This window comes from Theobroma cacao, chromosome 4 (genome assembly GCF_000208745.1).
Source record: "Theobroma cacao cultivar B97-61/B2 chromosome 4, Criollo_cocoa_genome_V2, whole genome shotgun sequence".
Taxonomy (NCBI): domain Eukaryota; kingdom Viridiplantae; phylum Streptophyta; class Magnoliopsida; order Malvales; family Malvaceae; genus Theobroma; species Theobroma cacao.
This window is the reverse complement of record NC_030853.1, coordinates 29,318,060-29,341,536: the sequence shown is the minus strand read 5'-3', so window position 1 is coordinate 29,341,536 and position 23,477 is coordinate 29,318,060. Positions and strand designations below refer to the sequence as shown.

Genomic DNA, 23,477 nt, shown 5'->3' with positions numbered 1-23,477 from the left:
AAATTTACTTATTTTGTTATAAATAAGAATTCTTTATTCTTGCTTGATCGACTTCGAATTACCTGTGGCCATGCACCTGTCAAACCATAAAAGCCATAGATTTTGATTTTGGATTCTCTAACAGGAGTGGAAGATTCGACAACAACACTCTCAAAACTTGAAAATTACAGGACAAAACAGAACAAAACAAAGTTTCTCTTGCACAGCTTTAAAACAGGGGAGGCAAAGCAGGCAGAACCAGAAGCCATGGCTTCTTTAAGTTCTATCCTTCAAACCCCGACTTCTATCGTTTCATCTTCCTCCACTAGCAACTCTCTCAATCTCCAACAAAAAGGATTTCCTTTTCTCGTTAAAGTTGACCGGCGTCCTGAGAGGAAGAGAAGCTTTGTTTTGAAGTCAGCTCTTGATGAGGTCAATGTTCTTGACCCACCACCTCCTCCCAGTGAAAATGCTAAAAGTGAACTCATTGCTTCTTTGAAGCTTAAATTACTGGTAAGTTTGGTAATAATTTTCACAACCTATTTCTGGGTTTTTGCTGGATTTTGCTCTTTCTTGCTTAATTATGTGTTTTTGCTGATAACTTTGTGAAGTGGGAACTCCCTCATACTTAAAAGGGTTATCCAAGAGTGTTCCGTTCTCTGATTTTCTTTTCATATAAAAAGTTATAAGTTTCATTTTTTTTTAATTCAACTTCAGTCTAGGCTAACTTGTTGAATTAAACCAATGGATGTGTGAATTTGTTACTATTTTTTTTTCCCAGAATGGATGCTTGGAAAGTAGGACATGAAATTAATTCCAGTTTAATATACCAATTCTATGGAATTAAAAAACTTTGCTTCTATACTGCGTAATTTTTTTTTAATTTCCGGAAGGTGGGAAGGCTTGAATTTTTTATTAGATGTTGATTCATTGCAATTGATAGATTAAGAGGATTCGGAAATTTGGGATTTTTATACTGTAATTCATAAGTTCCCTAATCTTTTTAGATAGTGATAGGGCAGACAAGGTTGCCATCAGCATATAGAAGTATCCATAAGAAATGTAGACCATAAGCATAAATCAAAATGATTATGCCTCAAGATATGGCATTTGTTTTGGTGTACTGATCAGGATAAAATAGCACCCAAAGAAAAGGGAGGATTTGAAATACATATGTGATTGATTTCCTTGTTGCATGTAAGATGTATTGGTTCATTATGAAACTTATAAAATTGAGGTGGAGGTGGAGCAAAATGTTTTTTCTATGCTGTCATTCTTTGAGATGTCTGGTTTGTCTAGGAGATCTGGGATGCTAATGAGCTCATTCCTCTTAAATTTATGATGTCTTTGACCCAAATCTTTCCTGAAAACATAGACACAGTTTTCCAGTAAGTTCAGACCAAGTGAATGCTAGTATTTTTCTATCTCAAATCCTATTGGGATAAGAAAGCACCTATGCAGACATCTCTATCTTTGTTTGTTTCTTAGTTCCAATTCTTTTGCCTTTTCTTTTTGTCAGGGGAGGAGAGAAGGGAGGGGGCTAAATAGAGTTAATTATGTGTTAATGCAGTATGTTAATACATATGGGCTGATTGGATGCAGAGTATTGTTTCTGGGCTGAACAGAGGCCTTGCTGCAAGTGAAGATGATATTCAAAAGGCAGATGCTGCTTCCAAGGAGCTTGAAGCAGTTGCAGGACCGGTGGACTTATCTAGTGATCTCGATAAGCTGCAAGGGAGATGGAAACTGATATATAGCAGTGCATTCTCATCTCGGACCCTAGGTGGGAGTCGTCCTGGACCTCCCACTGGAAGGCTACTCCCCATAACTCTTGGCCAGGTGTGCAACAATTCTGATTTTGTTATGGTTGCTTTGCTTTGGGACTCTACCACATCACAGTCCTTGAGTACTTAACCAGAAAATATGGCACTAATGTATAAACTGACCAACCACAAAATCCCCAGCACTAATTTTAAGACTGGGGGATATTAGTTTTTTCACATCTTTCAAAAAATCTGTTAAACAGATATATTCTGCTTGTAGCCTAAAGATTCAAGATTTGTTTTATATTCAGGTCTTTCAGAGAATTGATGTCTTAAGCAAAGATTTTGATAATATTGTGGAACTTGAACTGGGAGCCCCATGGCCCCTACCTCCACTTGAAGTGACAGCCACCTTAGCCCACAAATTTGAACTCCTAGGTTGGTACTCGGTATTGCTTGTTTCTCCTATTTTTGGTTTTTGTTATTTTTGCTGCATGTTACTCTTTTCTTGTGATTTAGATAACAAACATGCTGATAAAAAGCTTCTCCTCTAATGCGAATAGGATCTGCAAATATCAAAATAACATTTGAAAAGACAAGTGTGAAAACAAAAGGCAACTTATCACAACTTCCACCCTTGGAATTACCTCGGATTCCAGATGCTTTGAGGCCTCCATCTAATACAGGGAGTGGTGAATTCGAAGTTACATTTGTTGATTCCGATACCCGAATCACCAGAGGAGACAGAGGCGAGCTCAGGGTTTTTGTCATCTCATAATTAGTTATAGCACGATCTGCATTTCCCATATCATCATCCCAAATCAAGCTTCTCTTGTGTATCCACATCTTCTGCTATCTTATTTTGTTACATTGGTCGAAAAATACTGAACTAGTAATAGACTAACCATTGACAACTGTAAAGTTCTATTCTGCTGATTTCATTACTTGCATGGCGTCGTTACGCAGTAGCCAAAGAGGAGAGGTCTGAAATTATGATTGCAGTATAATCCGCAACCACTCCTAAAAGGGCCTGCCTTTTATCTGAGAGAGTTGAGGATTTACATAGTCATTTGTATTAAAGATGAAGCTTGCTTTCCATGACCAAGAGGAACCAGGACAGGAAATTCTAAGATAGACAAGCATTAGGTTATAATGGCTTCCCGACGAACGATCTACACATAAAACTGTCACCTTTCACAATAGTAGACAAGGAGAAGAACTTTATTGACCTGTTAATGCTGATTGAGCAGCAGCGACTTTGGTTGTGAAGTGAACACTGAACACCATCTGTCCAAACACACCGAACTGGGTTGGGCTACGACAATGTGATATTGAAATTGGACCGCATTTGTTTTATAGGCCCAGTTTTGATCCATTTGAAGTCACGAGAAAAAGAGAATCGTAATCTTCAGCTGAAAAGGTCCGATCCATCATTCACCCCAGAAAATAGACGTTGGAACCTGTAACGGCTACTTTTGTATTTTAAACTTCAAATGTCAAAACCCCTGAAAAACCTCCATTTTCAATTTCTTTCCTTCTCGAGAACTCCTCAGATCATCTCTGTCTCTCTCTCTCTCTGCATTTACTTTCTTCTTCTTCACATCAAAACTTTAATCTTCTTCTTCTTCTTCAACCAAGAAAAAGAAACCGAAAAAATGGCTCCAACCCCATCTTCTTCTTCAAAACAAGGCCAAACCCAGATGAGAACACCCCAATCGAAGCATCGTCTAAACTTCTCATCAACAAGAACCAATCCGCACCCATCACCCAACCCAAACTCATTAGCCAGAGAAAACCCACCAGGGGAACACCCTGTAGAAGTCATCGGCAGAATAAGGAACTACCCTGGTGACCAGAAAGATAAAAACCCCATCTCATTTCTCCAAATCAATCCTGATAACCAGACCCTCCGTGTCCGTGCTGATATCGGCTACCGGGATTTTTCCCTGGATGGGATTTCTTCTTCTGAGGAAGAAGATCTTGATACTTTTTACAAGAAGTTCATTGAGTCAAGAATCAATGGGGTGAAAATGGGAGCCAAGTGTACTATTATGATGTATGGACCAACCGGTTCAGGGAAGAGTCATACTATGTTTGGGTGTTCAAAGCAGCCTGGGATAGTTTATAGGTCATTGAAAGATATATTGGGAGTGCATGGGGAGGAAGAGAGTGGAGGGGATGGGGAAAGATTGGGAGTTGGAACTTTTGTTCAAGTTACTGTTTTGGAGATCTATAATGAGGAAATTTATGATCTTTTGTCAAGTAATGGTGGGGGTGGCTTTGGAATTGGATGGCCTAAAGGTGGCAGTGGATCTAAGGTAAATCTTATGTTAAAGCCTTCTTATGATTTGGTTTCTTGATGACTCTTTTGTTTAATATATGGTTGTTATTGGTGATTTGATTCACTTTTAAAGGGCTCATTTAGGACTTTAAGTTGATGTTTTTACATTTGATTTTTGCATTCTTTTTAATGTTCTTGTTGTTTGATTTTTATGGTCCATTGAGAAGAAGGGATGTGATTTTTCTATTTATAAATTTCTCACAAATGAATTTGTGTAATTCTGCTAAAGCCAGTAGTTAGATTGTTTGGCTTCATAGGACGACTATTTTTTGCCAGATTAAGTCTTGTTTTAATTGGAAAAATGGGTTTGAATGTTTTGATTGTGCTATACAAATTGTTAAATTATCTGTTAATTTATCAAATTATTGCTAGTAATACTCACACAGCATCATTAGCTTATTTTGCAATAAAAATGACATTAGGATGATATGAGCCAAAACCAATTCATGTCATCAATAATCTTAGGCTAGTGTCATCAATGTTGTAAGTCTACTGTTCTTGCTATGAATATTTCATGATAATTCTTGGAGAGCTGCTTTTTCCTTCTTCTCACCATCACCATCTTCATCTTATCAAATTTTGTTTTGTTCTGTATTTGCAGGTGAAACTAGAAGTGATGGGAAAGAAAGCTAAGAATGCAACTTTCATAACTGGAAGTGAAGCTGGAAAGATTTCAAAAGAGATCCAGAAAGTAGAAAAGAGAAGAATTGTCAAAAGCACTCTCTGCAATGACAGAAGTTCTCGAAGTCACTGCATGGTATGATTTTTCTACATCTTTAATTGTAAAGTAACCTGTCTTAAATCTTGTTGCTAGTTGAAAAATTAACATCTGTTTCAATCTGCACAGATAATCCTTGATGTTCCAACGGTTGGAGGAAGGCTGATGCTTGTGGACATGGCAGGTTCTGAAAATATTGATCAAGCAGGTCAAGTTGGATTTGAGGCAAAAATGCAGGTAAATCCCTCAGTCTTTTCTTGTTTCTTTGAGTATATGTTGTTCATATTGTACTTGATTATTCCCTAATAAACTAATATCCAGGATATCTTAGGCGTTTTCCATTAAAGGTTTCTAATTTACTGTGTATGCACTGAGAATTGCAGACAGCAAAGATAAACCAGGGAAACATAGCTTTGAAGAGAGTTGTTGAATCCATTGCAAATGGAGATTCTCATGTGCCCTTCAGAGATAGTAAGTTGACAATGTTGCTCCAGGTAAGTTCCATTCCCAGTGTTGTCATTAATGGTGGTTCACAAAGTTTCTTTAAGTTTGTCTCATAGGCTGCATGCACTTGTTTTTGTTTCCCCAGGATTCTTTTGAGGATGATCAGTCAAAGATTTTAATGATACTTTGTGCAAGTCCAGATCCCAAGGAGATACACAAGACAATTTGTACCCTTGAATATGGAGCAAAAGCAAAATGTATTGTTCGTGGTCCTCATACACCGATCAAGGACAAAAATGAAGATTCTTCATCTGCAGTTATTTTAGGATCCAGGCTAGCAGCTATGGACCAGTTTATATATAAACTACAGATGGAGAACAAGATGAGAGAGAGAGAGAGAAATGAGGCACATAAAGAGCTCTTGCAAAAAGAAGAAGAAGTCGCAGCGCTACGAGCACTTCTGCAAGGGAAGGGTTCTGGGGTAACTGAAGAAGATATCAACTCAAAGGTAAATGAGCGTACACAGATACTAAAACTTGAGTTGGAGAAGAAACTAGATGAATGCAGGCGAATGGCTGAGGAATTTGTTGAAATGGAAAGGAGAAGAATGGAAGAAAGAATATTGCAACAGCAAGAAGAAGTTGAGATGCTAAGAAGGCGGTTGCAGGAAATTGAGTTTGAGTTATGCCATTCAAGGGAAGGAAATTTTGAGGAGAATGAGGCTAAGGAGTTGGATGATGGAAGCAGCTTTGCCAAAAGGCTAATTGGGATTTACGGTGATGAGGTCCCAGGGATGGTAAAGTCAATGGACCTAGACATGGGTGATTCAGAACCATCTATTCGTGATGTGAAACACACTGTCAATCAATCTGAAAGTAGTAGCATTCAAGGGTATCTGAATCATCCTCAGGCTGCAAATCATAATAGTTTTGCACTGCAGTTTGGTTCAAAAGCATGTCTGAGCACTGTTTATGAGGAAGAAGAAGTAGAAGAAGAGGAGGAACACAAAGAGAACATAGAAGATGAAGTAGTGGAGAAAATAATAGTAGAGGAAAAGAGGGTATGCTCAAGTGGGGTAGTTAATAGGTGTACTCTTGGAGATGATTTCAATTCATTATCGTTGGATTCATCTCCTCAGAAATTTGAATCAACGCCTAAATGGTCGGACTCTGGATTGACTAATGAATCAAAAGATACAGCCTCTTCCAGACGATTAAGGATCCAAAACATTTTTACTCTTTGTGGGAACCAAAGAGAGATTTCTCAACAAATGAAAACTCCAACACCTGCCAAAGCAATGCCTGAAAACATTGATCCTCACTGGTCCCCAGTAATGATTGCTTCAGATGATGCTGTTGTGAAAAGACTGAACAAGGAAAACTCACCAGTTCAGAATGTATATTTGGAAGTTGCGGGGCAAAGTCCAGCTTCTCTAATGACAGCATCTTTGAAGGAGAACCAAAACCCCTCCAATGACTGCACTGATGCCCAGATTGAAGTCTTTGTGAAATGGGAGGCATCTAAGGAAAATCCTGGAAAGTTTATCACAGCATTGAAGGTTGTAAAGGATGCAACACTTGCTGATCTCCGGAAGTTGATTGACATCCATCTTGGTGCAGACAATCAAGCTTTCACTTTTCTAGTGCTTGGGGTATGTCATTGTGAAAACTCAATCCATAATACTGTCTTTGAACTTCTAAAGTACATATGATTACACATATTTTGGCATGTGCAGGATCCAACTGGGGCACCAGTGCCAAAAGAGAATGAAGCAACTATAAGGGCTACCAAACTGCCAATATGCAACAATGGTCATCTTGCTTGCTTACGTCCAGCAAAGGGAGTCCAGATAATAAATCATCTCCCATTGAGTCCCCTGGAAAACAAGCTTCCACTCACCCCAAGCAATCGCTTCTCGCTACAAGGTGATGATTTATCACCTAAGCTATCACCTCACCTCAATTCCACTCCCTTTATCACCGTTCGAAGAAACTAGGATATTTCTGTTCAGTTGAAAAAATTAAAGTCGAATGACAGAACGAGTATATATTCATATGTACTCTTCCTGATATCTTTAGTTATGTTGATATTTGAACCCTCTGTAACAAAATATGTATAATATTCATCAAGTGTTTCTTCTGATTTGTTTGCTGAAGTGTAACAAAATATGTATAATATCATGAAGTGTTACTTCTGGTTTGTTTGCTGAAGAAAAAAAGTCAGACAGAGCTCGAGATTCTCTTTTTATTTGTTTAAATGTTAACAACAAAGTAATAATACAAAAGGTAATCAGAGCTTATAAAAATGACAGTAAAGATTTTTGCTCTTGCTGAATTATAACTTAATACAATAAAATCTAAAAAATAAGACAGATAAATCAAATAGATTTCAAGTTTGTTAAGAATTCTGTTTCCCAATGTCTCTCCCTCTCCTTCTATTTCTGTCATCAGTGTTTCCTTTCATTATCTGTTGAAATAACTAATCTGCACTTTTCTACGCTTCAAGTTCATTAATCTTTCGGTTTTTCTAAATTCATTGTGTGTGTAGATACTTAGCATATGATTGTTCATGGACTGGTGTGATTCATGTATCTTTTATAAATTATGGTTCATATAGCTAGATGTTAAGAGTCACTTATTGTACTTATAAATACCCCTTGGGATCGATAATTGGAGTGCAAGTGATTGAATCAAGTCTCCAAACTATTTTCTCCTACCTCCGACTTTATCTCGGGCAAATACCGCCAACGATTTTCTCCATCAGATAAATATTTGCCTGAAGATAATGAAACCAACATCCATTCAGGTGAAGATACCTGAAACGATTGGAAATCTCAAAGCAAAGGTACGCGAGAAGAAAGGGAACCTTGAGAATGATCAGGGATTCTTTTTCACGGGTGAACTGCTATGGATTGTGCCATTAACAAGGACTCTACCGTCCATTCTGTTCCCCACAGTTAAGATACGGTTATATGTCAAAGTACCTTCAGATGATAAAATCATGGCCGTGAAAGTGAAGAGTTCTGATACAATTCAGAAGATCAAATCCATAGCTCTTGCCAAAGAGTCGATCCAGGGAAAGCAGTACTCTCTTTACCATGCAGGTAAACTCCTGGAAGATAACAGGACTTTAGCCTCACTCAACATACCTCGGAAAGTGACTCCAAATGGTTTCTACTCCTCAGGATGTACTTCCATTGTCCCTGGAGACACCAAGCAAAGATATAATAAAACTTGAAGTCAAGTTTCTGCTTACTGTCCTCGATGTGAAGAGAATAGTTGAGGGTATGGTGGATTTCTCTGTTGAAAACTGGGATTTTATTATTCATTCAGGAATCCGGCTGGAGAATTTCAGGACCTTGGCCTATTATGACATTAAGGAAGAAGGTGCCAGCTGAGCATCAGATATTTGTAATGACATGGTGTGGAACAACTGTGACTGTTTATGTGAACCAATTTGATACCATTGCTGATGTAAAAACCAGAATCTCACACAAGATTCATATACCCTATAATTATAGGTATTTTACTTATGGTGGGAAACCTCTGAAGGATAGTGAGACACTTGCTTTTTACAATATTCAGAGAGAATCAACTCTGTTTGTTCATGGGTTTGGAATTAAATATGTAAATCAGTAACTAATTAAATAATTAGAATTTTTCTTATTGAAATTGAATTTTGATCGGATTTATATGGAAATAAATAACTTATTAAATATTTCTCTTATTTATTGAAAATTTTATTAACATAATAAAACATTTTTTGTAAATACCTAGAATCTGGTAGAACAAAATGGTCATTTTAAAAATGTTTTTAGTGTTTAACTCCTGAATATAAATAAATAAAAATAAATAAAAGATTTCCTTAACTCTTTCCTTAAAGTGCAAGGAGTTCCTACTTCCTATATGTTTGTTGACTTGCGCTTGCGGCAGTTCAGAGGCACACTCTCTGTCTTCTGTTTTCTTAATTCTGTTAAAATTTTGTTTTTTAGTCTGAATCAGAGGTTGGGTTTTGATCAGTGAATCTCCATGGAATCATCAAGAGCTCGAAGACCCCACTTTGAGTCCTCAGATGAAGAGGTATTTTTTCTATTCCTTCTTTTAAAAGAAAAACGATCTTTTTTTTTTTCTTGTACAAGATAATTGAATGGAAAGACTCAATTTAAATTTAGCTGTTCTGGGTATGTTTTGTTCAATTGAAGTTCATTTAGTTGTATAATTTTTTCTGAAAATATAAAAGGTTGATCTTGTTCTGCAAACCTTTTTCTTTTTCTGTTTCTCTTGTTGAAATAATCTGGTGCTGGCTGTATATTGTGAATTTTATGGTATGGAAATACCTGTATACTAAAGTGTTGATCTTTGAGTGTTTTAGATGAGATGATACCATGGTTTATGCTAAGATGCCTTTGGTTGATGGGTTTTATGATTGTTTGTATTGGTGTCATACAGTCATTTGTATTAGAGGAAGGTATAGATATGATGAAACTGCGAAGGAGAGAATGAGAAAGACAATTGTTTTGAAAACCTGGAGAGGAATTATTGAAGGGATACTTGCTTTCTTTTTGGTTCCCTAGAGAGTATTTTGGCATTTCTAATGGAAAAATGGTGATTCTGGTGGGATCTGTTAGGGGAGGGGGGCTCTTTTGTTGTTCTCTCATTATCTCTCCTTGAAAATTTTGTACATTAATACTAGTTGGTCATATAATCTTGTCTATACACTGCATATGTGGAAGATGAAACTTTTAACTGCAGCTTAAGTGCCCCAAAGATTTCCTTTGTGGAAAAGGTAGCAGAAAATGTTTCTTTTCTGTTCACAGAAGGATACTCAAGGTTGAGTCTATCCAGCAATATATGCTTTAGTGTTGCTTATTTTTTGTTGTCTTTGTTTACAGATAACTGTTTACTTGAAGCTCATGAAAACAGTGGCCTGCAAAGTTAAACCAACTGAAACTGTAAAAAATTTCAAAGCATTATTACTTGAGAAGGGAATCATTTCTGACAATATTCAGGATCTTTTCTATGCTGGTCAACTGCTCAAGGATGGTGAAAGGCTAGTTGATCATGGTATTATGAGGAACTCCACTCTCCATCTAGTTCTCCAGGATTTTATTGGAGTGAAATTATTTGTCAAAATACCATCAGAACAGAGGACCATTCTGGTGGAAGCAAGGGCTAATGAAACTGTCCAAAGTATCAAGTCACTGATCCAGGTGACAGAGGGGATTGAATCGGATCGGTTCTCGCTTGTCTATGAAGGCAAACTACTTGAAGAGGATAGGACTCTGAGCTATCTCAATGTAAAGAATGAGTCAACCCTTCATCTTGTTCTTTGCCAAAAGGATGTGCTGTCAATTTATGTGAAAGCACTAACTGGAGAAGTTGTGAAACTCAAAGTTAAGGTTACATTTACTGTGGCTGATGTCAAAGCAATAGTCAGGAGCATGTTGGGTGCCTCAGTTGGCACTTTGTTCTATTTAGGACAGCAGCTTGAGGATTCCAAAACCTTGGCGTGTTATGACATCAAAGAAGAGTCTACCCTAGAGATGTTGCATCCACTATTTCAGATTTTTGTTAGAACCTGGAGTGGTAGAACCTTAACTCTTGATGTACAGCAGAGTGCTACCGTCAAAGATGTGAAGGACAAGATTTTTCAGAAGCTGAAGATTCCTGTTCATCTTCAGAGTATTATATTTGCTGGAAAACGACTAGAAGAAGGACGTGATCTGGCCAGTTACAGCATCCAGAAGCACTGCACTCTCTGTATGGTTTTTGCACCCTCATCAACCATTGTCCATATGAAAGTAAGGGAAATTAGTGGCTATATATTTCACTTCACCACTATTCGTAGTGTGAAGGAAATGATACAATTGAAAAATGGAGTTCGAGTGAAGGAAGTACTGTATAAAGAGGCAGCATTGTGCGATGACTTTTCTTTGGAACACTACGGGATTGGCAGGGACACCACATTGGCTATTGTCTATTGAACACCATGAATGCAAATGTGAATCTAGCTATTTGGACCAAAGCATAATATATCGGACTGGTATTCGATTGTGAAAATTTAGGTTCTAAGTCTGCTTTTGTCTTTCTGGATGGTATTTGTTATTCATTCTTTAGTCTTGAACAAAATTAGCTAGTTAGAATGGTTGGCTTGATTGTTCTAATGTTTTTCTTTTTGGGATGCATAGTGCTTATGAACTTGAATTTCTGAAATCGACATGAAACAATCTGATGAAGGAAATAGAAGCAGAAATTAACCACATCCTGAAATCTAATTGTCTTTGCATGTTTAAAAGGACTGAAGATTTCCATTGTCTTGACTTCTTCTGAGAGTAAACACTATCCAAGAACATTATCTGCCGCTAAGAATGGAATGGAATCAGCTTAGCAGTTCATATTCTTTCTTTTTGGATTCTTTGGGAAGTGCTGCTTTGAAGTTTCAAAGTTATGCAGCTCTAACGATTGGCAATGACAATGATGGCAGAGGCTTTCATCAATGGTAGGTTTGAAATACAAAGTTAAAACTTCATCCAAATGCATCTTTTTGATTTTTCAAGTAGTCATAAGAAAAATTTCCCAAGATTCAAATTCCGTACTCTATGCCTGTGTTTTCTTAGCTCTTGCAGAGCATGTGGCATGGTCAGCAAGAGCTATGAAGCCATGAAAACCATGCAAGCTTAAAGCTACAAGAAAAAAGGTTGGAGAGAACAACAATAGACGAAGAAGAAATTCCATGGGAATAAAGTTTCGATGCAGCAGTGGCGCTTAAACCTCTAATGTACAAATTACTCTAATCCTCTTAGGCTTCCATCTCCTCAAGGTCCAAGCTCAACGATATCAGGCAAAGAATTTTGATCTTTTGATCTTGATGATCCTGAAGATCCACCCAATGATCCCTTTGATTTCTTTCGTCGAGATTTTTTTGGGATGTCAGTCTGCTCTTGCGAAGATGATTCAATGCCACGACTTGAGTTCTGGTGCCGCCTTCCATGGCATGGTGAATCTCGACCAGGGGAATCCATTGAAAGGTTTGACGAACGCTGGCGCCTAGAATGCTTCTCGCTGACTTTTGGGGAACCTATAGGCGAGCCATTGCCTATTGATGGTTTGCGCCTTGACTTCTTTTGCCTCTCATTGCCAAGAGGTGGCAATGAAGAGTCATGATTTCCTGCAGGAACAATGACATACCATTATATCTATGGAGGGAAACCAGCAACCATAACAATAAACAGCTCTACTTTGTTGCTGATGAATTTCATTCTGGTTTCTCCTCGGCGGGAGGACGAAATGATATGACTGCGTTGAGAACAAATTTCTTGGGTTTTCATTAACCATACAGAAGGCTATAAATCAGCCATTTTCAGAGTTGTAAGAGCATGATTAGTGAAAAACAGAAAAGGAACAAACCTGCTTCCGAAGGCCTCACTTGTCGATTACTATTTATAGGCACTGCTGAGAGCTCCGGAGCAGAATTGAACTCTGTCATCTGCATGGTTTTAGAAAAATAAACCAGCTAATTGTCTTATTCTCTGACTTTACATATAAAAAAAATATATATATATATATGCTTGCCGATTATGGTTTCCTCTTGAGCAATATCTTAAAGGTGTTCTTAAACAAGCTTGGCCAACACAAGAAGAACATATAAAACTATCCATGGCTATTAACATGGTAATGGTAATGCAAAGGAAAACAAAGTTGGACATATCATACCCAGCTCGGCTTATTGGCAGAAGGACCATCCATACCAATATGAGCAACATGCTTTACATCTGTGGGAAGCCCTATTTGCATCTCTGGTTCTTTTTCATCTGCAAAATTGTCAATGGCTTCCGTAATGCTGAAAACATATGCTTCATAGTTTCCCAAAGCTTATACTAAACAGTCAAAGATCAAACATCATTTTCCTGAGAAATATGCATAGCCGGAGAAACAGGGTACTCACCAAACATGTGGGAGATGTATCTGAAACCTCTTAGAAGACCCTTCATTTTTGCTGGCAATAGTGGTGGATCGTTTGGCAATGTGCGTATGAAATCTTCCTCCCCAAGGTGGAAGATATGCTTGTTCTGGCAGAGGTGAAGTAAAACGAAAGCAAGAATAGAATCCACAATCTGTTTGGGTACATAAAAGAAAGAGGAGGTGAATTTGCAATGCAAAATTTTGTGTCACGCCATGAAACATTACTAAAATAACAAAATCATGTTAAACAAAATTAGTTCAAAAAATTGTTGATATATACTTGTTCACAAAGAAAAGAAAAACTGCATCAGGCTGAGGATGAAAGAACTCTTCTTCTTCTTCTTCTTCTTCTTCTTCTTCAGATATCTTGAATTTCTGTGATACACATCAAAACATTCCTTCATCCATGAAAGTAAGAATTGAAACTCTGAAAAGTTTCAGATTCAAATCTTATACATTTTAACATTTATATATTATATTCGAAAAATTTCAAAGTCTCATATTTTAATTCATACATGTATATATTGTGATACATTAAAAAATAAATTGAAGATTGACAAATTTAAAAGCAAACCTCTAAATCAGAACAAAAATGATGCCATGTATGTGCCAAGCTCTTGCAATATGGAATCCCCTTTTACTTGAGAAATATCCAAAAACCAAAAAAAGAAAGAGGAGGGGTTAGCTCCTTCAATCTTGATTGTGATTGCAAAGCTTTTCCCAATCAAGTAAAAAGAGAGGGAGACAGTGAAATGGGGAAGTCTCAAAGTATGGAAGTGAAAGGAAGGAGAAGTTTTGTTTGGCGGCAGGGTAGAGCTACGCGTTGTGAGGTCAATGGAGAACCAGTAGCTGACCGAATTTTCAGATGGAAAATCCAGGGAGGTTAAGCTCAAAATCCCACCATTCCCCCAGCGAGGCATTGCCTATTTTTGGCTTTGTCTCTTTTATAACCGCCTTTTAATAATGAACGCGAGGGAAAAGCGGTTAAGCCATGAATGGCAATGGCACCGCTCTTCTTTGTCATCCTTTTCATTTTTTTTTTTTAATTTGTTTATATATATATATATATATATATAAAAGAATATATGTAGAAACTAGAATGATCATTAATGAGGAAATGGATCTGTTTCTCACAGCTCCATTCTTACACAGCTTAAAGGTTGTGGCAATCACCCAGATGAGAAATATAATGGTAGTTCACTTCATGCATTTAAGAATGGACAAAATAACTCATTGGTAGTGAGGATTCATTTGATAATTGAGAAATAATTTATTGAGAAAAATTTTTTTTAGTGTAAAATATTTTATAAAAAATTTAATATTTTTTATTATTTAGATAAATTATCGAAAACATTTCTACTACTTGGATCATCACATAAAAAATATTTTTCATCATCACTAGTGGAGTTATTTGAGTCCTAAGATGATAAATAAGAGTTGATTACAAAGCAATTGTGTCATTTAATTTTCATTAATTTGAGATCAAAATAAAAATCAATAAAGTCAATAATAATATTTTTTTAAATCATTTAACCGCGTAACTATAATTATATATAAAAAGAGATAAGTGCCTTATCTTTGTATCACGTGAAGTGATAGTATTATGACGTGTGGAGCTCTAATTGATTGACACATGGGTTGGTTGAGTTTGGATGTTTATAGGTGTAGATTTGAACATTTTAGATTCTCGTTCTAAACATATGGGCTTAAAGTCTCCCATGACTGTGTTTTTTATTTTTGAATTTTTTTTATTTCTCAGTATGAGTTCCTTTTATTAGTTATTCTATAGTTTATAAATTTTTCTATCAATTCTATTACCTTATCTTCAACTACGAAGTTTCAAACCATTGATTAAATTTATGCCTTCTGCCTCAGTCAGACTTTTTCTAACGTGTAAAATCATATTTGTTGGGTTATATGCCTTTTATTGTTGTTGACCCATAACATTGAAATAGTGGAAGCCAAATGGATGCATGACTTGTCAACTTGGTAATAAATCTTGCTAGCTGCCTCACACCTTGTTTGCATCTATGTGGGTGTGGACTATTTGTGCTTTCCTATTGCTAGTAGTACTTTCATCATGTGCTTTGTATGGACTCCAATGCTTTTTTTGGATAAATTATCTTCTTTTGGATGCAAAATAATTTATAGCACTTAAGTTGTTTGGATTCAATTAACGGCTGTTTATAGATATCAGTGCTTTACTTAGATAAATTATCTTCCATTGGATGCAAAATAATTTATAGCAATTAAGTTGTTTAAATCTGGTTAACAGTTGTTTATAAATACCAATTAAGTATTCTTGTAGCCGAGTATTTTATTTAATGATTAATGCAATATAATCCTTTAACTCTTATACAATACCAATTTATAATTAAACTAAGTTCTAATTTTCAAAAAAAATTTCGATCTTATCACTTTTTACTATAATACTATAAAAATATCAATATTTATCAATTGTGTAAGACATTCAAAATCTATATTTATGTATATCTATAATATATATAAAAATAAGATAACTGATTAGGTCAATTGATTGACATTTATTATTCTTAATTGAATTAATTTTTTTACATCTTATGTCAAAATTACGTTATTTTTTACATTTGAAGGGTTTTTCTATTTTTATTTATTTTTATAAAAAATACTTGAAAACAATAATTTTTAACTTTTAATGTTTAGATGATAGATTCATTTAATATTTATCAATTACAATTTAACATTATTTTTTATCTATATATTTTTATTCTGTATGAACCTGAATATATAGTATTTATACATTTCTTTTATACATGAATGTTTAAATTCTAATAAATATCCATCCAATTCATTGAATAAAATAAAAAAAAATCAAGAATGTCTACTTATTTCACAATATACATAAGTCATCATTGAATAAACAAATCAACTAAATTTGACAACCTTTAGTCATGCATTTTATATATAAAAGACAGATACTACTAGAAATTAGTAACTATTTTATATTGATAGGATCTTTACATTATACTATTACCTATATTCTACAATTGTTTATCTTAATCTGTCAATAGTATAGGTTATATATTCTCTCATTTCTTAATATTTTATTATACATCTAATAATCTTTGATAAGATTATTGTTTTCTTTGGACAAGTAGTGTTTTAAGTAGGATAATTGATTAGGTTAATTAGTTGTTATTCTCAATTGAATTAATTTTTTTTGTACACCTTATGTCAAAACTACGTTGTTTTTTACATTTAAATGTTTTTTTTTTTACTTTCATTTATTTCAGTAAAAAATACTTGAAAACAATAATTTTTAATTTTTAATGCTTAGAGGATAAATTTATTTCATATTTATCAATTGCAATTTAATATTATTTTCTATTTATATCCTCTAATTCTGCATGAATTTAAATCCGTAGTATTTAGACATCTCTTTTTATACATGAATGTTTAAATTCCAACAAATATCCATCCAATTCATTGAACAAAGTAAAAAAGTTAAGAAGATCTACTCATTTCTTAATATACATAGCACACAGTCATTATTGAAGAAACAAATCAACTAAATTTGACAACCTTTAACCATTCATTTTATATATAAAAGACAGATACTACTAGATATTAATAATTATTTAATATTGATAAGATCTTTACAATATACAGTTGTCCAATATTCTACAATTGTTTATCTTAATTTATCAATAGTACAAGTTAGGTACTCTCTCATTTCTTAATATTTTATTATACATCTAACAATTTTTTATAAGATTATTGTTTTATTTGGATAAGTATTATTTTATAATTAGGTGCAAGTTTTCGATAATTGAAACCCAAGCAAATAATTATCTTCAATTAATATTAATTTATCCTTTCTTCTACCAACAATAATCATATATTTATGCAATGCAATAATACAATATAGCACAACAACAGAAATCAAAGAAATGGAAACAAATGTATATGGTAAAAGGAAGAGCAAATTGTCGCCATAGTTAGACATATTTGTATAACAGTTTATATTCTACAAGTCTTGCATCTAGAAAGTTAAATATATATTATTTAATAAAAATAAAAACCTCCAAATTACAAATGTTATTCATTTTATTTGAATAATATATTTTTAATGAAAAAAATTGCTGGATGTTTAACATGATTATTATCTTCTTTTGCTGTTTTAAAACCATATATCTAAGAGTAACTTTTAGTGGTTAAAATAAAAATAAATAACTATTTTCAATTAATACCAGTTTATCTTTTCTTCTATCAGCAAAATTATACATTCATATAGTTGACTAATACAATATAGCTTTCCTTACAAATTCTTTTGAACATATCAAACTGAAATCCACTTCAACATAATTTATATTTCCGGTGATTTTTTTCATAACATAACTACGAATATCATCCTAATTCATTATAAAGATATCAATATTTATCGATTATGTAAAATATCGAAACTTATAATTATATGTATTCATCAAATAAAAATCATTGAAATATTTATTATTATTATTATATAAATTTTATTCAGTTTATAAATAAAAAATTTAATTACATTAAATAATTTTATTAATTTATTAATTTTAATAATATTGAATAATTTAAATATTAATATTTTAAAATATAAAAATAAAATTAAATATTAATATATTTTTAATCTTTTAATATTTTAAATTAAATATTAATATTCATTAAATCTATATTTTTAAACTTAATATAAGAGTTTTTTATTTTCTCTAAAAAATGTTTTTCGCCTCTCATAGGTGTAAGACATTTTTCCATATTCAATGACTATTTTTTTTATTGATTCGTAAAATATTTTACATTTGAAATAAATTTTCCGTCCAAACAAATATAAGTCCTGAAAATATTTTTTGAAAAGTATTTAAATAAACCCAGAGTAGTAACCACAACATTCTTCAGTAACCAAAAATAAGTACTACTGGATTGAAAGAGATTGAAACAAGGGTAACAACTGGTAAAGGTTTAAAGTCGTTAATTATTTAAATAATACGAAGCTTTAAAAGCTGAAGGCAAGATCGAAAAAGTTAGAAATAGAAGTAAATAGAAGCCTTTTCTCCACTTGTGAATAAACAGCTTCTGTCATCAAGCCTTCATATCATCCAAACCAAAGTTAGCCTGCATCAACACAATAAATTTGGTTAGTTAATTTTTACAATGCGAGATGGTTATGATGTGTAATAAAGAGAAAAAAAAAAAATCATTTTTACAATGTGAAACAACCATGCTAAAGTCAAGGTAATCAAAGTTGAAGGAAACTTTTTCCTTAAGCAGGATGAACTTTGACTCTCTCATTATAGCCCATTATCTACAAACTTCCATCCTTTCAATGTGGTTGTCAATGTTCTCAAATTTAATATTTTTGGGTTCCTTTATTCATATATATATATATATATATATATATATATATATTTGTTTTATAATTATTTTTGGTGTTTTTTTGCAGTAAACATTGGACAAGTGGCCAGACTAGTTTACACCTTATCAACAGAGCAGAGGTAAAACAAACTACAAGCAGTAAAAACTGTAAGATATGATTATTTAAGTCATTATTTGCTAATAAAACATGAAAAGTTTCTCCCTTCAACCTTATCCACACTATATGATTTAACTCTCAGGGTCAAAGTACAGCTGGTCACAGAAATAGACAGTTCAATGGTGGCATAGGAAACCAAGAATTCATCCCTTAGGAAGCTTCTTACCAGAAACTTGTGATTCTCCTCAAGAAATGGAGAGAAAGAAGAACAAAATTTCTCCATGTCAGCATTAACATCTCCCGAGCCAGCTATCACTTCCATGAACTTCTTCCTATCTGGAGCCAGCTTCATAGCAACCTGTAATCCAACATTCCTTCAGTTAAACAATCTTAAGAAGTACCATAACCATACAACCAGTTCCATTCATAAAAGGAACATAGACATAAAATGTGTCAACTAATTTAGGATAAAAAAGTACTTTGTTCGAATAAAAGAGAGGACTACGAAATCTATATTTGGTATTTAAAACTCCTCAGTGCTATTGTTTCTAGGAAGACACAATGTCTTCATTACAACTCTTTCGCTCTCAATATGTCGAAAAATTAAATAAATGTTCTCAGTCTTTGGCTTCATACATGCACAAGAAAGATGCGTCAAGGACAACAGATTAGAGAATGTTGGTATAAAATAAAGAAATGTTCAAATATATTATAGTTCAAAACATCAAAGTCTAACATCTACAGTTCATGGATTATTATCAGGAAAGAGATAGAGCAATCAATAAAAATTTAATCAAGAGGGGATAAAAATGTTTACTGTGAAACTTGAACTAGCAATCCAGCCATGAAATTTTTTCAGGGTCTTGCCATAGGAGTCTGTACAAGCTTCTGCCATTGTCCAATCTGGATGTGCAAGTAAGTTGCGGAACAATTCTACAAGGTAATCCATTGCTCTGAAAACAATCAAATTTAAAAATTAAAAATTGCAAGTAGCAGGCAATGAAACATACGCAGAGAGAGAGAGAGAGAGATATTTGCTGCAATTTGCCTATTGGCAATATTTTTACCTTGTCAACCAAAGAAGACCATTGGTACAACTAGATGATCCTTTCGCTGTTTTACATTCAACCTCTTCTTTCACCATATTGTACAAGTAGTTGTATTTAGTGGTATCAGATTGGTATTTTTTTTCCAACCTCTGGAAACAGAATCCACAGAACACAGTAGTTTAAGAGTTGAAAGTAACACTTTTTAAGAATGAAATTTCTTTTCATTAAAAAGATCAATTTTTTTGATTAAAAAGATCTCCATGGTGTTAAAATGCCTTCAAACTTAAGGGGCAGAATAAGGAAACTAGCTCATGATGACCATCTCAAAAGTTCATACACAATTATTGCAGGAAATTAACAAAAGGCATCTGCTAGGACAAGGAAAACTAAGTAAACATGATCATATACCATACATGAAAGTTGCTCGATAATAAACATCTTACCGATATGTTACCGCCAATATCACTCTTTACAAGGGTCATAGCAGTTCCAAACTTATCTACAAAAGTAACAACATAGGTTATAAATTTTCCCTGTCTATCAAGTATCAACACTGTACCCATCAAGAAAGAAAGCCAGTAATGCCCTGCATAATGCCAGGCCTTAAAAACTGTAGGCATCCAAATAATCCCAGCCTCTCACCGTCTATCACACAAGCACACAAATTAATCAGATCTGCTTTGAAATACAATCTTAGACACTCCTACCAAAAGTTTGCGGGCTAAATTATCAAGCATTTGTCTGTTAGCACATGGTTGTCCAACTTCAATGACAATAAACAAGCTTAATTTTTATCATCAAAGAGCATTTCGAAATCCATATCTTGGACACAACCATCAGCATTTCAATCTTACAATCTTTTGCAAATCTCACAAAGACGCAGCCAGAGAGTTAAGTGGTCCACTAATGAAGAAAGATTTCCACGAAGATTGAACTTAAATTAGACGCTAAAAGTGAACTAATCTAACAACCTTAAAATAAAAAAGTGATCGATGATCAGAAAACCTTAACATAACAAAAGGTATAGAAAAAACAAACCTATGACTGGCAAAACCAATTTGCAGACTTCCAGGAAAGGCTTCGTAAGCATTTCCCCTTGGGGAGATTTGATATGCTGCATTCCTTCTAAAGAAGGAGTAAACACTGTTCCTTCCATTGCTCAAAAGCTTTCACTTTTTATCACTGAAACGATCCGATTAATATCCCAACAATTAAGATCATCCCCTTAAATTCAACTCCTTCAAGATCCAATAAAAAGAAGCCACTTTTATAGCTCAAATCACTAAAAGTTTAATCTTTTTAGTCAAAAAATCAAAAACCCAAGTTCAAAATCATATATGTAATACAAATGATCGTATCAAAAAGAGTGAATTTCGATCAGATCCATTAAAAAAACATAATAAAAGAAAGAGAGAGATAATACCAGGAGCCTTCGTTTGTTCTCTTGACACTAAAAAACAAGAGAAAAATGGAGAATTCTGAAGAAGTAAAAGATTTTAAAATGTGGGTTTTGGATTCTGATTCGAGTACGAGAAAAATAGAAACGAACCTGAAGAAAAAAATTTTCTTCTTTAGAATCTGATTCTGTTGAGATATTGTAAGGAGAAGCTTTCAGCTGATTTTCTTTTTAAGTGAATTTAAGTTGAAGGCTCGAACTTAAACTGGGCTGTACATGTCGGTCCGCTAGCGCACATCTGCACGTTTAAGCGTGTACACGTGGCTTTGTCCACTTGGATAGATTTACCCTTTTGGTTGGGTCCCATTGGTAATGGTCCGGATGGGCCATGAACAATTATATGGTGCGGCTACGAGTAGGAACAAAATATATTGTTGGGCCTAGGCTAGGATTGGATAAGGTTGGGCCTCTTTCTGATCTAACCCTTGAAGAACTAGGCCAGACTAATCCTTACTCATCCATAAAATTAATTAAACCTTTTAATTATCATGAAAATTAAATCTTTTATTATTATGATTCTATATTAAGTAGTATTATTCTTTTGATTTGACTGTGGCAAGTGATTTACCTTTTGGAACCCATGTTTGTAGTCGTAGCCATAGGAATACAAATGTAAAGCATTGAAAGTAGCCATTAAAAAGGAAAATGAGGTAGTATAGTAAGTAACAGATGAGGGCCTAAAGACAGAGAGGAAAGAGGACAGTTTATTCTAAGTTATCTCAAGCTAAGGATGGCATCAGATTGCCTTTTAAAGCTGAACACAACAAAAATTTTTCAGGCTAAAAAAGGGTTGCCTCACAAGACCTTGGCTGGGTATTTGATAGCATTTTTAACAAGTTTTTTGGTAGCAGCATCCCCTAAATCAATGCCACATATATCAGACAACCTAATGAGGTATAACAGCACATCAGAAAGTTCTTCTCCAAGATGCTCTTTATCTGATTGCTGCCAATTTGGCAAGCCTTTGTCCACCTCTCCTCTCCACTGGAATATTTCTGATAGCTCTCCTACTTCTCCAACCTACACATCAATAATTGGAAAAAAGAAAAGGAAATCAACAAAAAAAAAAGATGGTAGAACCTTATGACATCTGCAAATTTTATTATCTTTGTCATTATCTTCAAGTATACATTTCAACATGGAAAAGACAATATAGCATCTTCACTTTTTTTTTTCTTTTCTAAAAAAGAAGGTATCACACAGGGCTGATTCGTACGAATAATTTGAGAATTTTTACTAGCAAAAATGGATTAAAGAGACTTTTATGAGCTTGCTGGTACATATCTGTACATGTTGGAAATGGAAAAAATGCTTAATGTTACTGCATAATTGGAAGAAGTTAGCATTCTACTACAAGGTGTGGTTATGAGCCATTCCAGAACCAGACATGTTCCCGGTGTCACTAACAATAAAATGCTATGTGCTTTGAGTTGTTTCTAGGTGATGGACAAGATAAAACAACTGTGACAATAAGGTTCTGGTGTTTCAAGTGCGGGGAAGGCTTGAACATCTGGCTACATTCATGTACAGATTGGGTAATGGCCTAATGCATGACTACCTAGATTGGGAAGAAAGGGGTACCTTTGTTAAGGTAAAAGGTTGAACTTATCAAAATTTCAAAATTATTCAGCAGCTGAACAGGTATTTATACAAACCTAAGAGGTAAGAGATGAGATAACTAGACAAGCATGTTTCCAGAGAAAAGAGATAGGCTGCTGGTTTATGTAGAGAATTCAACTTCTTAAAGAGATAATTTTGATAACTTTAACCTTTTATCAGAACAACCATTTGGGGTAGGAAAAGGGAGCAAAAATAGCAGAAAGGAAGATTTTCAAAGTAAATATAGTGGTCCAGTCCACTTTTTGTTTGTAGCTATACTCATTAACCATGATCCCAGCAGATTGAAAGATAGTCAAGCATTATGCAAAGACAGACATGGGGAACTAATTCATGTATGAAACAGCGTTAACATTGTTTTTAGCTGGTGTCTGCTAAATGAAATTTGAGTGGTAATGATGATTACCATAGCAAGAAGTAGATTCCTAGGACTGTGGTACTTCTCCCAGTCTCTGGCCCTGGCAAATTCCTCAAGCCTTTTGGAGAGATCCTTCAGACTAATGTCAACCACCCTCCCTTCTGCATTCTCTTTCTCTTCTCCCATGCTTGCTTCACTTCTTTAATGCGTCTTATGGTTAAGTAGAGGGAGCTTTATAGCGTCCAAGGGGCGGTTCCCGTACAATGTCTCTTAAGAATTGTTTATATCATTTTGCAATTAAAATTTGAA

General features: G+C 34.4%; 7 protein-coding genes across 9 annotated transcripts; 4 read left to right on the top strand and 3 right to left on the bottom strand.

The window, feature by feature from the left end:
• Positions 43-2,686, top strand: LOC18603256 (probable plastid-lipid-associated protein 6, chloroplastic). Its single transcript, XM_007035117.2, has 4 exons — positions 43-492; positions 1,582-1,818; positions 2,054-2,180; positions 2,306-2,686. The coding sequence occupies exons 1-4, from the start codon at positions 247-249 to the stop codon at positions 2,518-2,520; spliced, it is 825 nt and encodes a 274-aa protein (XP_007035179.1). The 5' UTR covers positions 43-246; the 3' UTR covers positions 2,521-2,686.
• LOC18603255 (kinesin-like protein KIN-5D) lies at positions 3,366-7,444 on the top strand. The gene is made up of 6 exons (XM_007035116.2): positions 3,366-4,060; positions 4,685-4,840; positions 4,931-5,038; positions 5,185-5,295; positions 5,391-6,896; positions 6,981-7,444. Exons 1-6 carry the CDS (start codon positions 3,398-3,400, stop codon positions 7,239-7,241), a joined length of 2,805 nt encoding a protein of 934 aa, XP_007035178.2. The 5' UTR covers positions 3,366-3,397; the 3' UTR covers positions 7,242-7,444.
• On the top strand, positions 8,030-8,642 carry LOC18603254 (polyubiquitin 9). Its single transcript, XM_018119121.1, has 2 exons — positions 8,030-8,348; positions 8,578-8,642. Exons 1-2 carry the CDS (start codon positions 8,030-8,032, stop codon positions 8,640-8,642), a joined length of 384 nt encoding a protein of 127 aa, XP_017974610.1.
• On the top strand, positions 9,105-11,425 carry LOC18603253 (polyubiquitin). The gene is made up of 2 exons (XM_007035112.2): positions 9,105-9,324; positions 10,137-11,425. The coding sequence occupies exons 1-2, from the start codon at positions 9,274-9,276 to the stop codon at positions 11,226-11,228; spliced, it is 1,143 nt and encodes a 380-aa protein (XP_007035174.1). The 5' UTR covers positions 9,105-9,273; the 3' UTR covers positions 11,229-11,425.
• On the bottom strand, positions 11,770-14,154 carry LOC18603252 (CRIB domain-containing protein RIC5). The gene is made up of 6 exons (XM_018120164.1): positions 13,781-14,154; positions 13,487-13,581; positions 13,190-13,358; positions 12,958-13,055; positions 12,652-12,730; positions 11,770-12,412 (listed from the first exon to the last, which is right to left on the bottom strand). Exons 3-6 carry the CDS (start codon positions 13,233-13,235, stop codon positions 12,060-12,062), a joined length of 576 nt encoding a protein of 191 aa, XP_017975653.1. The 5' UTR covers positions 13,236-13,358; positions 13,487-13,581; positions 13,781-14,154; the 3' UTR covers positions 11,770-12,059.
• LOC18603251 (glycolipid transfer protein 1) lies at positions 18,115-21,378 on the bottom strand. 3 transcript variants are annotated; one of them, XM_018119516.1, is made up of 8 exons: positions 21,287-21,369; positions 21,161-21,187; positions 20,776-20,919; positions 20,181-20,236; positions 19,756-19,886; positions 19,506-19,641; positions 18,915-19,046; positions 18,115-18,330 (listed from the first exon to the last, which is right to left on the bottom strand). In XM_018119516.1, the coding sequence occupies exons 3-8, from the start codon at positions 20,891-20,893 to the stop codon at positions 18,298-18,300; spliced, it is 606 nt and encodes a 201-aa protein (XP_017975005.1). In that variant the 5' UTR covers positions 20,894-20,919; positions 21,161-21,187; positions 21,287-21,369; the 3' UTR covers positions 18,115-18,297. The 3 variants fall into 3 exon arrangements, with proteins under 3 accessions (XP_017975005.1, XP_007035169.2, XP_017975006.1); XM_007035107.2 differs by lacking the exon at positions 21,161-21,187 and having other exon boundaries at positions 21,287-21,378; XM_018119517.1 differs by having other exon boundaries at positions 20,776-20,975; positions 21,161-21,369.
• LOC18603250 (dCTP pyrophosphatase 1) lies at positions 21,807-23,464 on the bottom strand. Its single transcript, XM_007035104.2, has 2 exons — positions 23,217-23,464; positions 21,807-22,213 (listed from the first exon to the last, which is right to left on the bottom strand). Exons 1-2 carry the CDS (start codon positions 23,352-23,354, stop codon positions 21,989-21,991), a joined length of 363 nt encoding a protein of 120 aa, XP_007035166.1. The 5' UTR covers positions 23,355-23,464; the 3' UTR covers positions 21,807-21,988.

What these genes read in the sequence shown, in the direction of transcription:
- LOC18603256 (XM_007035117.2), top strand. Translation starts at nt 247, where the DNA reads ATGGCTTCTTTAAGTTCTATCCTTCAAACCCCGACTTCTATCGTTTCA. An exon ending in CTTTGAAGCTTAAATTACTG is followed by an intron (nt 493 to 1,581) that starts GTAAGTTTGGTA and finishes GATTGGATGCAG; the next exon opens with AGTATTGTTTCTGGGCTGAA. An exon ending in CCACAAATTTGAACTCCTAG is followed by an intron (nt 2,181 to 2,305) that starts GTTGGTACTCGG and finishes TAATGCGAATAG; the next exon opens with GATCTGCAAATATCAAAATA.
- LOC18603255 (XM_007035116.2), top strand. Translation starts at nt 3,398, where the DNA reads ATGGCTCCAACCCCATCTTCTTCTTCAAAACAAGGCCAAACCCAGATG. An exon ending in AAGGTGGCAGTGGATCTAAG is followed by an intron (nt 4,061 to 4,684) that starts GTAAATCTTATG and finishes CTGTATTTGCAG; the next exon opens with GTGAAACTAGAAGTGATGGG. An exon ending in TCACTTTTCTAGTGCTTGGG is followed by an intron (nt 6,897 to 6,980) that starts GTATGTCATTGT and finishes TGGCATGTGCAG; the next exon opens with GATCCAACTGGGGCACCAGT.
- LOC18603254 (XM_018119121.1), top strand. Translation starts at nt 8,030, where the DNA reads ATGAAACCAACATCCATTCAGGTGAAGATACCTGAAACGATTGGAAAT. An exon ending in GTACTCTCTTTACCATGCAG is followed by an intron (nt 8,349 to 8,577) that starts GTAAACTCCTGG and finishes TTATTCATTCAG; the next exon opens with GAATCCGGCTGGAGAATTTC.
- LOC18603253 (XM_007035112.2), top strand. Translation starts at nt 9,274, where the DNA reads ATGGAATCATCAAGAGCTCGAAGACCCCACTTTGAGTCCTCAGATGAA. An exon ending in TTGAGTCCTCAGATGAAGAG is followed by an intron (nt 9,325 to 10,136) that starts GTATTTTTTCTA and finishes CTTTGTTTACAG; the next exon opens with ATAACTGTTTACTTGAAGCT.
- LOC18603252 (XM_018120164.1), bottom strand. Translation starts at nt 13,235, where the DNA reads ATGAAGGGTCTTCTAAGAGGTTTCAGATACATCTCCCACATGTTTG. An exon ending in CTGCCAATAAGCCGAGCTGG is followed by an intron (nt 12,731 to 12,957) that starts GTATGATATGTC and finishes AAAACCATGCAG; the next exon opens with ATGACAGAGTTCAATTCTGC. An exon ending in AGTGAGGCCTTCGGAAGCAG is followed by an intron (nt 12,413 to 12,651) that starts GTTTGTTCCTTT and finishes TTGTTCCTGCAG; the next exon opens with GAAATCATGACTCTTCATTG.
- LOC18603251 (XM_007035107.2), bottom strand. Translation starts at nt 20,893, where the DNA reads ATGGAAGGAACAGTGTTTACTCCTTCTTTAGAAGGAATGCAGCATATC. An exon ending in ATTGGTTTTGCCAGTCATAG is followed by an intron (nt 20,237 to 20,775) that starts GTTTGTTTTTTC and finishes TTACTTTTGTAG; the next exon opens with ATAAGTTTGGAACTGCTATG. An exon ending in ATATTGGCGGTAACATATCG is followed by an intron (nt 19,887 to 20,180) that starts GTAAGATGTTTA and finishes TTCTGTTTCCAG; the next exon opens with AGGTTGGAAAAAAAATACCA.
- LOC18603250 (XM_007035104.2), bottom strand. Translation starts at nt 23,354, where the DNA reads ATGGGAGAAGAGAAAGAGAATGCAGAAGGGAGGGTGGTTGACATTAGT. An exon ending in GGAATCTACTTCTTGCTATG is followed by an intron (nt 22,214 to 23,216) that starts GTAATCATCATT and finishes ATTGATGTGTAG; the next exon opens with GTTGGAGAAGTAGGAGAGCT.